General features: G+C 38.4%; 1 protein-coding gene across 1 annotated transcript; it reads left to right on the top strand.

The window, feature by feature from the left end:
* Positions 1 to 72: 72 nt before the first annotated feature.
* On the top strand, positions 73 to 15,796 carry pum3 (pumilio RNA-binding family member 3). The gene is made up of 18 exons (XM_088356204.1): positions 73 to 231; positions 545 to 612; positions 692 to 877; positions 946 to 1,141; positions 1,222 to 1,297; positions 1,938 to 2,031; positions 2,127 to 2,193; positions 5,417 to 5,591; positions 6,263 to 6,366; positions 6,443 to 6,521; positions 6,593 to 6,691; positions 8,088 to 8,141; positions 8,237 to 8,317; positions 10,473 to 10,615; positions 10,692 to 10,914; positions 12,161 to 12,248; positions 13,351 to 13,441; positions 15,337 to 15,796. The coding sequence occupies exons 2-18, from the start codon at positions 546 to 548 to the stop codon at positions 15,458 to 15,460; spliced, it is 1,947 nt and encodes a 648-aa protein (XP_088212330.1). The 5' UTR covers positions 73 to 231; position 545; the 3' UTR covers positions 15,461 to 15,796.
* Positions 15,797 to 15,977: the final 181 nt, after the last annotated feature.

Consider the following 15,977-nt stretch of genomic DNA (forward strand, 5'->3'; position numbering starts at 1 on the left):
AAATACCAATAATTATGTTTAAAAAAAATCTGCCGGAGCTGCGTTTGCGAACCAAGTTTATTCACATCATTTCCTTCTGCACCTTCTGTGTTGTTTAACGCCTCTGTCGCAACAATATCGACATTTTACGGCAGTAGATATCAAGTTTGATTGGACTGTTCATTGTCGTAAAGTGCAGAGGTAAAACACGCGTGGATATTTCCTGACGGCGTGTCTTTATCTGCGCCTCATGTAAGTTGTTGAAAATTGAATATTTTCAGTCCCTGCACTTGAATATATATGTTGAATATCGGTTATCCTAGAATTATTGGTTATATTGGTTTAAAGCATAGATTATATCCGAGCTGTAATAAAAATGGCTACAATGTTCCTGCGGTGACAGATGAATTTCTTATTAAAAGTTACCGCCTTGTTTTGCTGCTTTTATTTATATCACTTTTGGTATTTGCCGTCGAATTACTTATAACAATACTCCAGAACTTTTTTAAGTCAACGTATGCGACAGTTATAATTCTGAATTATCAAGTTTCCATCACTTTTACAGAATGGACGTAAAACCCAAAACCCAATTTTCCCCCAAAGGAGGAAAGAAATTGAAACAAAAAGGGAAAGGTAAGCTAAATGCACTTTAAGCAAGCAAATACATATGTTATACGTCTTAACCTAAAAGTGTGCATGTTTCCCCCTTAAGATTCACATGGGAAACCACCTGGTAGTAGACCACCTGGTAAAAAGCCCTTCAAACCTTACAAGAAGGATATGAAGGGCACAGTGGGTAAAAATGCCGATAACGCCCAAAAAACACAAAATGTTTTTAAAGGAGGAAAAGGGCTCAAGAGAAAATTACCTGTTGACAAAGGCGACGGAGACGATGGGGGTAAGAAAATTAAAATATTGCAAACTATTTGAAGCCTTTCAGATGATTTTTCATGTCTGTTTTAATAGGTCAGCAAGCGAAGAAGTTTCAAAAAGGCGAGTCCAATCCAAAAACAGAGAAAAAGGGAGCAGACCAGACTGATGGAGATTTCAAGAAGAGGCTGCAGAGGAAGAAAGATTTGAAGAAGAGTAGACAGCAAACAGAACTCAAGGACATGTACCACATCATCAATCAGGCCAAACAAACGTGGGGGGACCTAAGGAAGTAAGTCAAAGCAACGTTTTAAATGGATTTTTCAGGTACACTGGAAACAATTTGTTTTTTTCCTTTGTGCATGTCCATAGGAAGGACTGTAAGGGCGATACGAAGAGGAAGCTGATGAAGGATCTTCATGAGTTGATTGGGGGGAAGTACAAACAGGTATGTCCAAACTAGGGATTAACTTGTATGTATTTTTCAGGGCTGATACCGATTATTAGTATTAAGAGGAGGCCGATAACCAATATTTGAAGCCGATATTTATTTGCTGTTAAAGCTTAAAAATTGGCGTAGGAAATTTTTCTGTAAAGCAAAAAGAAACAGAATATTTGTTCAAAATTCAACTAAAACTTTAATGGCTCTCTGTAACCTATTACAGTACTGTAAATAAAATGGGATTTTAACACATCTAACATGAATAATCTTTCACTTAAACCAAAAACTAACAGTGCAGGAAATAAAATTATGTTTAGCAGCAACTCTTTTAAGGATAAATACAAGCTTCAATAGTTCCCTGTTTTTTTTTTTTACTTATAAATAAATAAAAATCTCAATACAACGTGCATGACTTGAATTATCTTAAAACAAAAAGAGCGAATGGAGGAATAGGAGCGATGGAGAGCTCAGCTGCTTTACTGAGCATAAATAATCGACAAGTCAAATCACTAAAAACACATATACCGATATCTGTCACATTCACAAAAATCTGTGCTGATAATCGGTCGACATCTAGTCCAAACTGATCTACGTAGGTTACATGCTCTCTGTGTACCTGCTAAGATGCACCAACTCTTTTCACTAGATGGCCTATGCGCACGATTCTGTGCGAGTTCTACAGTGTTTTATCCAGTGGGGTAGCCACGAGCAAAGGCAGGAAGTCTTTGATGGACTTAAAGGTAAGGGTATACAGTATGTTTTTGTCGCATTAGTTTTTTTATTTTCATTTTAAGCTTTACTTACTGCATGTATGTTGTTGCCTTTTTTCCTGCAGATGAGATAGTTACTCTGTGTAAGTCGCAGTATGGCAGGAACGTAGTGAAAAAGCTGCTGATGTATGGGTGAGTTGCATTGTCTATCTGGACATTTTAATTCATTTTTTAGACTTTTTGAGCACACTATCTTAATTGTTCCACTTTTTTTAAAATCCCAAGGCAAAACGTTGAAGAAAATGTTATAATCATAAATGCTCAACTGCAATTTTGTTACTAATAATTAAATTGTTAGGATGACTACAATGTATCCTAAGTTGACAACGAAAAGTTCTCATTAAAGTGTCCCGAACAGGCTGCCTTGGCTCAGGATGTAGTTCGGGTTAGTTTTAATAGCTCATTTTATATGAAGGTTACGCTTGAGTTTACACTGTAAAACATAAACGAGTTTGTTGCACTGGTAGATATTTTTATTATAATTTTTTGTTGTTGAACAGTATGAAAAATAATAAAAAGATACATTTTTAAAAAAAGAAGATCATGTTTTATTACTTATTTTACAAAATATTTTTCTTCGAAACGGGGTTGTTTAAAATGGACAAGACAAAAAAGTCGCGATTTCATATGTCGGTCTGTACGGTTATAATTTAAATTGAATTTGACCAATTGACCTCACGTGAAACATTTGAAGGGTAAAGAGATTTATATAAAGAACATTTCATTAATTAGAACAACACATCCTGTGCAAAAAAATCACTCTTTAAACTAGAATGACTGATTTAAGTTTTAATGCAAAGTTAACACTAATAGCTCAAGTTGATACGAATATCTACAATAAACTGAGTCATTTGTTAGTATCACTTTCGATTTTATGATCAGGAAAGACTTTGGGTTATTGAAATTTAAATCTAAAAATTATTCCCCCCGTTTTTCAGATCTTACAATTTTTTAAATGACAAATTAATCAAATTATTGCGATTTGTCAGCCCCTCTTGGAAAAATACTAACTATATTTTTAGGATTATAAGTAGCAAGTTTTTTTTCATAGTTTGGACAGGGTTGCGGTGAGACTTATGTGTGAAATCTTAAACACATTATTAAACGGCATATACAGTGAAGAAAATAAGTATTTGAACACCCTGCTATTTTGCTATTTCTCCCACTTAGCAATCATCGAGGGGTCTGAAATTTTCATCGTAGGTGCATGTCCACTGTGAGAGAGATAAACTAAAAAGAAAAATCCAGAAATCACAATGCATGATTTTTTTAACGATTTGTTTGTGTGATGCAGAACACCTGAGAGAATGAATGTTAATATTTGGTACAGTAGCCTTTGTTTGCTACTACAGAGGTCAAACGTGTAATTTTTCATCAGGTTGGCACACACTGCAGGAGGGACCTTGGCCCATTCTTCCACACATATCTTCTCTAGATCAGTCGGGTTACTGGGCTGTCGCTGAGAAACGCAGTTTGAGCTCCCTCCAAAGATTTTCAATTGGGTTAAGATCTGGAGACTGGCTGGGCCATGCTGGCCATGCTTGAACCTTGATATGATTCTTACGCAGCCACTCCTTGGTTTCCATGGCTGTGTGCTTCGGGTCGTTGTCGTGTTGGAAAACCCAGTCACGACCCATCTTCAATGCTCTGACTGAGGGAAGGAGGTTGTTCCCCAAAATTTCACAATACACGGCCCCAGTCAACTTTTTCTTTAAGGCTGTGCACTCGTCCTGTCCCATGCACAGAAAACATTCCCAAAGCGTGATGCTACTACCTCCATGATTCACAGTAGCGATGGTGTTCTTCGGATTGAACTCTTCATTCTTCATCCTCCAAACACCTTTAGTGGGATTATGACCAAAAAGTACTATTTTGGTCTCATCTGACTTAAGACGGGCCTTGACATGTTCTGGTTTAAGCAGGGGAACCTCTCGTGCCATGCATCAAATCCTGATGACCCCTTCAATCATGATGTCTTAGTATATTACTTACAGTAACCTTGGTAACGGTGGTCCCAGCTCTTTTCAGGTCATTGAGCAATTACTGTAATGATACATTGAGTGTAGGTGGACTTTCAATGTGCTGACTAACAGGTCTTTCAGGGTCATAATTCTAGATGATACACAGGTGTTCAAATACTTGCAGCTGTATTACACAAATAAATTGGTAAAAAAAAATCACGCGTTGTGATTTCTGGATTTTCTTTGTAGTTTATCTCTCACAGTGGACATGCACCCGGGGTGAACATTTCAGACCCCTTCATGATTTTTAAGTGGGAGAAATAGCAAAATAGCAGGGTGATACTTTTCTTCTTTACTGTATTTATTCCTGGTGTACTATTTCACGTATTATTTTCACTTTAAACCGCAAGAGGGCGCTCTAAGCCTGTGTTTTTTGTGCTAAGATATGTCCCCCCCTTGCTTTTATTGCGATCAACATGCGATTCAAAACCGTAATCGTCTGGATATCTCATGCACAGAAAACTGTTATGTGTTCTACAGTAAAGCCCATTACGCTGAAATGAACCTTCAAAATATCAAGATAAAACGGGGGACGGATGTTCTGTAGCTGAGGTGTAATTTCGCCCGAGTAAATATTTTCGACATATTCGAAAGTAATTTCTATACAAGGTGGAAATACTCTGTGTTCTACTGTTTTAATGTGTTCCCCAAAAATGAGATACAGTCGTTTTAATGTTTGTGCGAGTGACGTATGATCGGGCGGACATTTTATTTTTATTTTAAATTGCCTTTCAAGATGACATATATGTCTTTGGTGTAGGATTGTTGTAGTGAAACAAATAATACACGCAAACTCCATCTTACTCGCTAAAAAGCCTCATGTGCACTGCTTGATTTGCATGGGAAATTTAAAAAATGCCACAGGTGTAACCATCTATCTATTTATATACTGGATACATCAGCTGTACCTTTATTCATTGTGTAAGTCCATGTCTATAGCAAACCACCATCTTGTAAGGAAACAAGCACTTTACTTGGTTTATTTTGGTGAGTGACATAAATGAAATTGTTCTTTATTACATGTCAAAAGTTAAATTTGGAAACATCGTCCATTTGTGTATTGACTTCGCTCCCGCTTTGTCCTTTTCATTGGAATACTTGCTAACGTCATTCATTTTTCTCGAGGTACTTAAGCGGTTCATTTGGACTGCGCTAGAAATCCAATATTGCATTCCCAATCGGATTATCGCATGCATGTAAACATTGTCACTTCTCTGCAGTGACTACTTTAACGTATAAGATTCTTTCACTATCCATCCTGCTGTGTAAATTCTGGATCTCAATGAGCGTCAAGTTTTTAAATAAAATGTGACCTTTTTTGGCGGGATATACAGGAATAAAGCCGTGGTGGCTGGCGTGATGCAAACGTTTAAAGGGCATGTGCGTCAGTTGCTCCGCCACACTGCCTCTTCCTCAATCATCGAGTACGCCTACAATGACAAAGCTGTGCTTGCGCAAAGGCTAATGTTCACAGAGGAACTGTACGGAAATACATTCACCTTCTGCAAGGTATGCAAACACATCTGTCAAAATGAAATCTTAATAATGATTGGTCCAGCAACACAGAATCACTGATGCGTGCGCCTATCCCCTTGTTGTGGGTACCGCTTTGAGATAGTCACATCAACTTACTGATGACCCTTTTCATTATTTTAAAAATGTAGTCCACCTTCCCTCATCTGATTCAATTAGCGAAACAGTTATTAGCACGCTAGTATCCCCCTTTTCTCGTGAACGAATATTCTCGAAAGCAGGAGAAATTGCACCAAAAAAACAAATGCACTGAATAATAAAAAACAATATAACTCCTGTTTTTTAGTTGTCATGCACAGTCCTTTTCATATTTTTACAGTTGTTCACCTAATTTAATAACTGTGGCTGAAACATCAGAGAATTTTGGTTAAGATACTACATATAAGCCTACGTCCCATATAAGCCGACAACCTCAAATAGCCACATACTAAAAGAAATCTACCCAAACTCCAGTGTTAATAAAACATGCAATGGATTATAAGGCGCACGATCAAATTTCTGGCCAATTTGGGGTTTTTAGGTGCGCCTTATGGTCCGGAAATAAGGTAATATGTTTTATTAGTGTTAAGACCAAATCAACGTCTCTAGAAATCATGTGCTTTCATCTGAATGCGTCACATTCTATGGATGATTTTCAATGTTTGCAGTCACCATTTTGCAACACCATTGAAAAGGTTGCAGAGGCCAACCCTCTGAGGCTGGACCAAATCATCATTGATATGAAGCAAATTCTTACACCAATGGCGCAGAAGTAAGGGCGTGTTATAAAATTCCCTCAAGCTAAGTTGTGAAAATGTCTTCTCGTCACGGGCTGATTTTTGTTTCAGAGAGCAGGTCATCAAACATTCTCTGGTGCACAAAGTCTTCCTGGACTTCTTCTTGTTAAGTCCTGACAAAGAAAGAGCGGTGAGTATACCATCAGTCTTGTGTGTGACCTTTCATAAGCGCTATCCTCAAAGTATTTATTTGACTTACAGGAGATGATTGAGTCGATAAGAGAGGCAGTGGTGTACATGGCTCACACCCACGACGGCGCTCGTGTAGCCATGCAGTGTCTATGGCACGGGACTACCAAGGTAAATGCAATCCAGACCAGGGATGGGCGTTGATGGGTACTTTAACAGTAATCTTTTGCTGCATTGCGGTTTACTTATTGCGGTTTTTGCTTCTTTGCGGACCTTCATCGCGCATTGTGTTCTGCGGTCTGATTGGCTATACAGTCGCCCCGCCCTCTTTTGCCTGTGTGTCAATGACATTGCGGTCTGAGTTACACACAAATGTTAAAACGGCTTGATATTTATCACGCGAGGTTGAATGTTTTTCAATTTCAAGTTTCTCTAAAAGCCATCATGTCAGCCAACTGCTTTGGGCCAACAAGCACAGACCACAGAGCCAAAAGGCAGAGGAAGATGCTTTGCTTTCGCCACCCATTAAACCTGCGCACTGTTTTAAAGAGAGCACTCTCCTTGATTCAAATAATTTTTTTGTCGGCTCATATGGTGCACTGGTCTAGTATACGTTTCACGCGACAACCTTTGTGAAACCACAACAAGTGTGTGAATCAACAAAAATAAGCACTGAAAACAAAACTGGATTTAATTGCCGTTTATTAAGTATTTATCACCAAGTAAAATTCCAAAGTAAAATTGTCAACCCTTTGGATTACTGACCCCTGCACATGATATCGATTAAAGACTTGGTGTCGTGAAATAATTTGCGCCCCTTAGTGCAATGCATACAGCAAATTATAATTTGACTGTACAGAAGTGACTTTCCTGGATGTTTGAGCCATTATGTGGCCAAAATTTGCTTGAATGATGGAAAAAAATGATACAGCAACAAATGTCCTTGCAAATAATTTAACCAGGCTGAGGCTTTGTCAAAATGTATTTTTTTTAGTGAGCAAATATTGATCAAAATCAAAATTGATGACATTAAATGCACATTCCCACCAGGGTGTTTTGTCTTTAATGGGTTCAAACGAACAAAAAATAGGGCCATTTTGATTCAAACCCAAATGATTTTACCTTTTTTTTAAAGATCAATATTTATAAAAATCACCCCCCTCTCCATCCCCCTCAACAAAAAATTGTAATTTTTGGGGGGAAAAAACAATGAATAAGGCCAGTTTTACTAAACAACCTTCAACTTTTGATCAAAGTGATCCACGCAGTGGTTCTGTCTCTTGATTTACCCAATTTGGGTTATTTTTACCCATGTTTCCATAGAGTGTAAATAATGATTATTGATGATTGAATTTACCTGCATGTTTTTAATATCCTTAACCCAAGATGCTTTGCCCTGGTTAAAGTTTTTCAAAAAGAGAATCGCTAAACTTAGTTTAAACAAAAATATGTCCGGTTTTCTTTGGCGTCATCTAGTGGTGTTTTGGTGACAAGGAACTTGCTCATCATGCAGAACTCGATTTGTTAAATAGAATTCTGAAATTGTTGGGTTTTTTGTTTGTTCCAGGACAGGAAAACAATAATTAAAACAATGAAGACATACATGGTGAAATTTGCTACGGTGAGTTTTAAGAAACGAGCACATCAATTTCATATTGACAAAGTTTTATATTAATTGGACCATAATTTAAACGATTGGCTGTGTTGTGTCTCTAGGGGGAGTTCGGTCATCTGGTTCTTTTGGCCATTTTCGACTGCGTGGACGACACCAGACTTGTTCGACAGGCCGTGTTGTCTGTAAGTGGGACCTCTTATTTTATTTTATTTTTCTCCTTATAATAACCATCTCTAACATACAAGCCGTGGGCCGGATATGCAAGATACGAGGCAAGTTTTAATCCGAATCTTGCTCATTTCTATAAAAGTAATTTTCTTTTTTTTTTTCAATAAATACAAACAAATGCGCCTGCTCACCACCAGAAGACAGTAAAGGTGTAAAAGTGCTGATATCCAGCTAAGGTTCTATCCATGTTTGGGACTACTAATATTTGTGAACAGTAGTTCTCTGTGATGAACATCTTCAAAACAAGGTAGCACTCAATGTTAATGAACAAATACTTAAATGATGTTCTTAAATGTGCTGCTTCTCAGGATTTGACACCTGATATTGCTTTACTTGTAAAGGCAAAAATATGCCATGTTTCAGGAGCCAATGATAGAGAGCAGACAGTGTGATGGCACATATGTTTGCACAGATCATTAAACATTTGATTTATCTGGCTTCATGTTAAAAACCAATACAGTATTGTTAATTAGGGCTGCAAGATTTTGGAAAAAAAAATAATTGTGATTTTTTTTTTTCAGACCTATGTAGCAATTTCAATGCGATTTTCGATTTGACAAGAAAAGTATATTTTTGTGCTTGTTTTATTTTTTGGAGAACTTAAACATAGTGACATTCAAACTTTCCTCAAGATGGTGTCTTTAGAGACTGTGAGTATATGACTGTGGAAAATAACTATAGATCTACAAATACAACCAGAATTGCAGTTGAATGAATAGTCTTTACTGTCTTCATACAAAAGTATAGGGCTACTCCTTTCAGTGTAAGAACACAATTTAGAAAAAGGCTGCCTAATTACATGCTAGCATCGGGTAACCATAACTTCTGCAAGGTCTTTGTGATGATTTAAATTCAAGAGTCACAAATGTTGCGGTTTTCTACGAGTAGTAGCTCCAAATCGTCCGTTTCATGGTTAATGGATCGGGTGTTGGTGACTAGCCACATTAGGCAGAGGTGACTTAAGACTTGTTATCCTAGCTGTTAGCTTTCTCTTTCAACGCAACCTCGGTCAATGCCCGGATAAAAATACAGGCGGCAGCCACTGGTGATGAGCTTTTCTTTGCGCTTTTCTGACTTTCCCCATAGTCCGATTTAATTGATGAATCCTTTTTGAATGTAACAACTTGCCACTAAAGCAAGGAGCTGTTGCGTTTGTTTTGGTGGCCGTTTTTGAAAGGGCTGTTTGACTCACCGGCAGCTTACAGCTCAAAGTCGTGCACACTCGTCTTGCAATCTTTACCCTGCCTTTATTGATTGGTGCCATTAAAACCTGCTTTTGATTGGTCTCATTTCGTAGTTTAACGGCGCCTGCCATTCTTATTGGCCTAACACCCCATCACTGAAATAACAAACTGAAATGATGAATCCTTAAAAAGAAACGCAGTGTTTTGCGTTTCCACTATCACAATATGTCACGTTGCGATTTTTGATAATTGTGCCACCCCCATTGTGTAGTATTTTCTCAGGTTTTGTAAGCCTAGCCTGGTAGTTGTATCTTATGTTATTGCCCAGTCTCTGGTAAAACTCATATTTTGTGTTTCCTTTTTATTTATTTCCATTCAGTATGACAATTGAGACCAGCATATTTGTATTCATAATGTAGCTCCCACTTAAGTATGTTTATTGTGGTGAGGTAGTTCCGATATAAAGTTGAATTTATTTTAAAGGACAGAGTGTAATATTTAGTGCTTCCTAGTAGTACATAAAAACTCCCATTTAGTAAAAACAAACACTGATTTGAATACTAAGCATCCTGCCGCCACGCTGTGCTGTTTATCACTGGCCCTCACTCGTACCAGACAACGCAGTGCCATCTTGTAGTCAAATATTACGTATTGCGCTCTGTTAAAATAAGTAACACATCCAATTTCAAACGTAAAAATGTTTTTTTTTACATTGTTTGTGGATTAAAGTGTTGTGCTTGGAACGGATCCCGATTCATCCGGGATTATAATTTGTTGGTTAGCCTATGTATATATATATATATATATATATATTTATATGTAGGCTAAATAATAATGCATAGTAATGTAAAACAAAGCGTTGTTTGACATGCCAACCACAGAAGTTCTTAATGTTGGGATTTTGCATGCTTCTCAATTCATGCAGGAGCTTATGTCGTCTTTGGATGAGCTCATCAGTAACAAGTACGGCAAAAAGGTTCTGTTATACCTGCTGAGTCCCCGAGACCCTGCTCACCTTTTGCCCGAGATCGTTAAGCTTCTGGAAAAAGGAGACGGCAATAAGCACAGGTTGGACATAATCTTTAAATGTTGATCTTTACACCTGATGGAAAAGTGAGCATCCCCGTTTTTATCTCTTGGCTAGTAAAAAGGACATGGCGCTTCGACGGAAGGAGCTCCTGGAGGCGGTCTCGCCGGTACTTCTGGATTATCTCCATGACCACGCTGCTGCTATGGTCATGGACAAAGCCACTAGTGTGACTGTAAGCGACATCCTGGCATCTGCCTGCGGTGATCTGAGACCGGCCATGAAGGCTGTGGCTCAGCTGGCCAATCAGGAGCTGGTGCCAGGAGGCATCAAAGGAGAGGTCAGTATTACAGATTTGAACTCTCATTGAATAGGGCCGTAAAAAATGCTTATTTTGATACGGGTTATTCTGAGGTTCGACAACCCGCGGTTTTGCTACCTAGTGTCTCCCTTCCCCCCTAAAATTTAAATTGAAAAAGATCAGGGAGGGAACTATATTTTTTGGTTTTGCGCGGCAACTGGTATCTGTTTGTGAAATCATGAGATACAGGTTGTCGCCTTGAACGCAGCAGTCATATATTGTGACGTGATATCGTGGCTCTCAGGCTTTAGCTCCAGCTCGGAGAACTTCGCTGCAATGCGAAACTCCAGGTCATCTCTCCTTAGCTTGTTTTCCTCTTTCCTGTCCCTTGTGTTTTGAGTGTCACAATGTAACAGCCTCTCGTTACACCCTTAATTTCAGTAGATAGAAGTGAATGCACTGCAGTTTACAGAAATTGAACTTAAACTGTATTTTTTTATTTTTTATTATTCCTTTTCAATAGGCTGCCGTGTTTTATTGCTCTTTTTATGCACGTTCCATTTTGTTGTAATTTCGAATCCTCAAAATGAAATCAAGAATTGCTATGAAACGTACTCTTATTAAAAATATTGTAATGAAGTTAAACTTGAAGCCTGTATCATACAACAGAGTAGTAATATGGTGCACATGCAATAACAACCATCTTGTGCTGTTACTACGGCAGAAAATCTTATAGGAAATTATCATAAATTGTTTAAATCTTTCTATCGGCCCAATAACTATAACATCATATTTGGTTTCTATCAGTTCCATAACAACCGGGCCAATAAATATCTTGCCCATCCATCCATTATCTGCACCGCTTATCTTCAGTAGGGTCGCGGGGGTGCTGGAGCCCATCCCAGCCGTCTTTGGGCGGGGGACACCTTGAACTGGTTGCCAGCCAGTCGCAGGGCACACAGAGACAGACAAGTCACTCGCTCATTCACACCGAGGGACAATTTGGACCGGCCAATTAACCTGACATGCATGTTTTTGGAATGTGGGAGGAAACCCACGAAAGCACGGGGAGAACATGCAAACTCCACAGAGGAAGGTTCTATCTCATGACCTCAGAAGTGTGCCACAGACATGTCAACCACTCATCCACCGTGCTGCCCATAATTCTGCATACTTTCTAAATAATGTAGTGTAATTGAGTAGGATAGTGGATTCTTTGTAACATTTAACAAGTTGACAGCCATTCTCTGTAAGATTGACTCTTATTTGAATTTGTGATTTCTAGCTCCACATGGCAGAACATCCCGCAGGGCATCTAGTGCTCAAATGGCTCATTGAGCAAGATGTCGCTCTCCTGGAGGCTGGCAAAGAAGGTGAAATCACAAGACTCGATTGCTTTTCTTTCACCATAACAGATATAAGCGTTATGCGTTTTGAGTTTCTAAACAATTTAGGAAAATAGTTTTGGCATTCACCACACCTTGGTGTGCTGTGTAGTGAATTAAGGGGGTCAATATTTTATTTTAACGATTTCCGATTGACAAATTAAATTGAACAGGTGATTTTAAATCTAATTAAACTCGTCTCATCTTTTAGGAGCCCCGCATATGTTGTTTTAGGTAAAGTTATCAGGCAGACTAATCAGAAACATTGTAGTTGATCAATGAAAGTTGCTCACAACAATTTAAAGTGAATTATTTGTCAGCGTTTTTGAAAGTTCAGAATACTTTATTCAAGACTCACTCTCAGATTTAATGGAATTTTCATTAATAATCATCTATAGCAGAAGCTAGAATAGATCAAAATGTGAAAATGAGAAAAAGACAGGAAAAAGGGGTTGAAATCTTTGCTTGGCACCATTAGCATAGAAAAACTAAATATTTAGTTTAATTTTTACTTTAACTCTTGTGATTCCCCTTTAATCATACCAATTGATTCCATAAACCATTGTGATGACTTAACGGTTCAGTGCGTTTAAGTGCTGATGGTCAAGGCCACTTCAGAGTGTTTGTGCTCTTTGATACATTGTGTTGAAGCTGTGGTTGGCTTTTGTCCCGAGGAGCACTTTCTGCCCGCAGTAGTTAGCGCTACTACGGTAACTTTCGACCCAATACAGTTCATGTATTTAATGAAGTTCCCCCCCTGCAAAACCAAATGTTGTCCAAAGTTTATATACTCCACAGTATCTTGGGCTGTACGGATTGTACTGATTTGCATGGAAAATAGCAGCTAAAACCTCCTGATCTAATTTTGTCATCTGATTGCTGTTTTTGTCTGTGTAGCATGTCTTCCTGCTCTTTAGAGATGAGTCTTACCTTAGCACTCTGAAATGTTTAATTTTCAGAAGATGTTTTCAATTTTAACGGGGGTGGGAGGAGGGTCTGATGATACTGCTATTTGTCGAGTTCCCAGCCAAGAATGGTTTTTTTTCCTCTTTTAATTCCTTACGGTTAATTTCCTTTGTCCTCCCACCAGAGCTCTTTGGCAGGATCTTGGTGGACACAGTTGGTCTGGAAAATCTTAGGAGTTGGAGCAAAGTCAACAGAGGAGCCATGGTCCTTTGCAGGTTTGTAAGCATTTGTCTGTTGATATTGATGCAATGTCTTTGACGGATCGTTGACATAAAGGAATGTTGAATTGCAAAATACCATAAATTCTGGACTGCAATTTTGTCATTGTACAAGCCGATCTGGATTTCAAGGTGCAGGCTTAAACGGCCATATAAACTAACTAGTTATCATTCATGTCTTACATTTTAAGCATATAGCACACAGTGCTAACCGCGTGAAAAATGTGTTGTCGACCCCTTTGGCTGCAGGACAGCAACGGGGGCCGTGCCCCGCAAACTATATGCCATTTTCAGCTGCGCCATTTTTAATTCTGGTTCGAGTTGTTTACATCACATGTTTTCGGATCATGTGACCTTTCAAGTGATGAGAACCTGTTTACTACTATACCTAGAAAATGCGAATGAGGGCTGTGTCGTATAAAAGACGAGCACTATACTTCTAGACCAGGGCAAGTTTTTTACATTGGAAACATTTTACAGCACTAACCTAAAATGACACTGAACAGTATGTTTAATTACCATATAATTTATAATACCCCCAGCTTTTACAGCAGAGACACTTGATGATGACATTATATTTACAGAAAATGATTCATAAATGTTTTGTAAAAATTTTAATTTTAAAAAGTGACTTTGGATAATTTCTCCCGGCACACCTGACGATCTCTCACGGCACACTAGTGTCGCGGCACAGTGGTTGAAAATCACTGTTGTAGACAACAGCGCCAGGGCAACCATACTGTGAAGAATAGTGCCAGATTGTGACAAACACATGTGTATTTTTTCGCTTTTGTCATTGGTGGTTGCCGCAGTAACGGACCAAATTGATTTCGCTTGTTATCGTTCCTTGAGGATTAAAGGAAATTTCAGGGACCTGACATTAATGCTGATATGGAAAAGGAAGTGTAGCGATTTTGATAACTTCAAATGCTGTATAAATCGAATTTTTAAATTAAGGACTTCATTTGTGGGTGAAAAAAGTTTAAATATCGCGAGTTGGTAGTAAATATTGACTAAAGTACTGTCAAACTTCCTGTTTGGCTAGAGTTTTGTATTATATCAACAAGGTTGGCAAAAACATTGACTATTTTCTCCTCTAGGAGGGTTCATAAATGTTTGCAGATGTCACTGTAATGGTTGGTCTTTAGTCATAAAGTACCTGTGGGTTAGTGCGTCAAATAAGTTTGACAATGTTTTATTTACAGGCTCCTGCCCCACATCAAGGAAATGTGGGTTTTGTATTTCCAAGGAAGAGCTAAGCTTATTTGCTGTTCAATAGAATCGGTCTTGGTGTGATTTCAAGGTCTCATTAAGCAGGACAGCTAGGGGTGGCAGTAGCACAGGAGGTAGAGCACTCGTCTTGGGATCAAGAGATTGCAGTTCGAATCCCGGCTCCTCCATATTACATGTCGAAGTGTCCTTGGGTAAGACACTGAACCCCTAATGCCCCCAATAAGCAGGTTGGCGCCTTGCATGACTGCACGGCTGCTATTGGTGTGTGTGTGTGTATGGTTAAATGTGAATCGCATTGTAAAGCGCTTTGGAAAATCTTAATTGACTTGAAAAGCGCTATAGAAATGCAGATCATTTCATTTAGACTGCATGCAGTTACTGGGCAGCTTGCTGTTTAACGCCGCGATTTTTAAAATGAAAAAAGTAGCGCCTTGTTTTTCGGAAATTACGGTAATTATCAAATAGGTGAGGTTCTTCATTTTCCTCATGTTGAGGTTTTTGAGTTTTTCCTTGCGCTCATGAAGGTTTTAGATCAGAGGATGGTGTAATAATAGTCTGTGGTCTGTGCAGCCCTTTGAGATTCTTTGTGATTAAGGGCTATACAAATAAACATGACTCGACTACTGTGCACATTCAAAGTTTCTGATTTATTTCTGCAGTCTCCTGAACAGCTGCGACAAGTCGGTGGTAGCGGACGTCAAGACTGCTTTACAGGACTTTGAGTTGGACAGCACCAACAGCAACAAGGGAGCTGAAATCCTGCTGGAAAAGTTGAGAAAATAGAAGTAACACGCAATGTAATGCTGTCCAATCATTTGAGCTACAAAGAGATTTTGAATACCAAAATAAGTCCATTTTTTTGTAGAGAATTCTCTCACTTTGGGATAATTAAAAATCCTTTTCGGAGCTGGTACCGTCAGATGGTTGACATTTGAAACCAAGCCAGTCAAAGTAGCAATAGGAATTTGTCACCTAGAATGTTATTATGCTGTTTAAGTAACATTATTCTTTCACTAACAGCTGGTAGCTGTTAAAGCTCGATTTTAATTCTTGTAACCTTCTAAGCAATTGTGAATATTTTAATGATGTCATTATTTGATTATAAAAGTGTACACTAGCTGGCTGTCTTGCATAGTGAATTCTTCTAGTCCGATTTAGCACAATCGTTATATAACTATCACCATCATTTTTATAGAGCCACAAAATGACCAACCCAGTTGGCTATGTGCTTCACTCTCATTAGCCTCCCAGAAAATGTTTTGTGATTTGAATCTCAATTGCCTAGTTGAAGTTTGTATAA

Source organism: Urocampus carinirostris, chromosome 16, assembly GCF_059441175.1.
Source record: "Urocampus carinirostris isolate Australia breed hairy pipefish chromosome 16, RoL_Ucar_1.0, whole genome shotgun sequence".
Lineage (NCBI taxonomy): Eukaryota > Metazoa > Chordata > Actinopteri > Syngnathiformes > Syngnathidae > Urocampus > Urocampus carinirostris.

Bases quoted from the DNA above. Each gene is read 5' to 3' on its own strand.
- pum3 (XM_088356204.1), top strand. From the start codon at position 546: ATGGACGTAAAACCCAAAACCCAATTTTCCCCCAAAGGAGGAAAGAAA. The intron at 613-691 runs GTAAGCTAAATG...TTCCCCCTTAAG, and splicing joins ATTGAAACAAAAAGGGAAAG to ATTCACATGGGAAACCACCT. The intron at 10,915-12,160 runs GTCAGTATTACA...TGTGATTTCTAG, and splicing joins CAGGAGGCATCAAAGGAGAG to CTCCACATGGCAGAACATCC.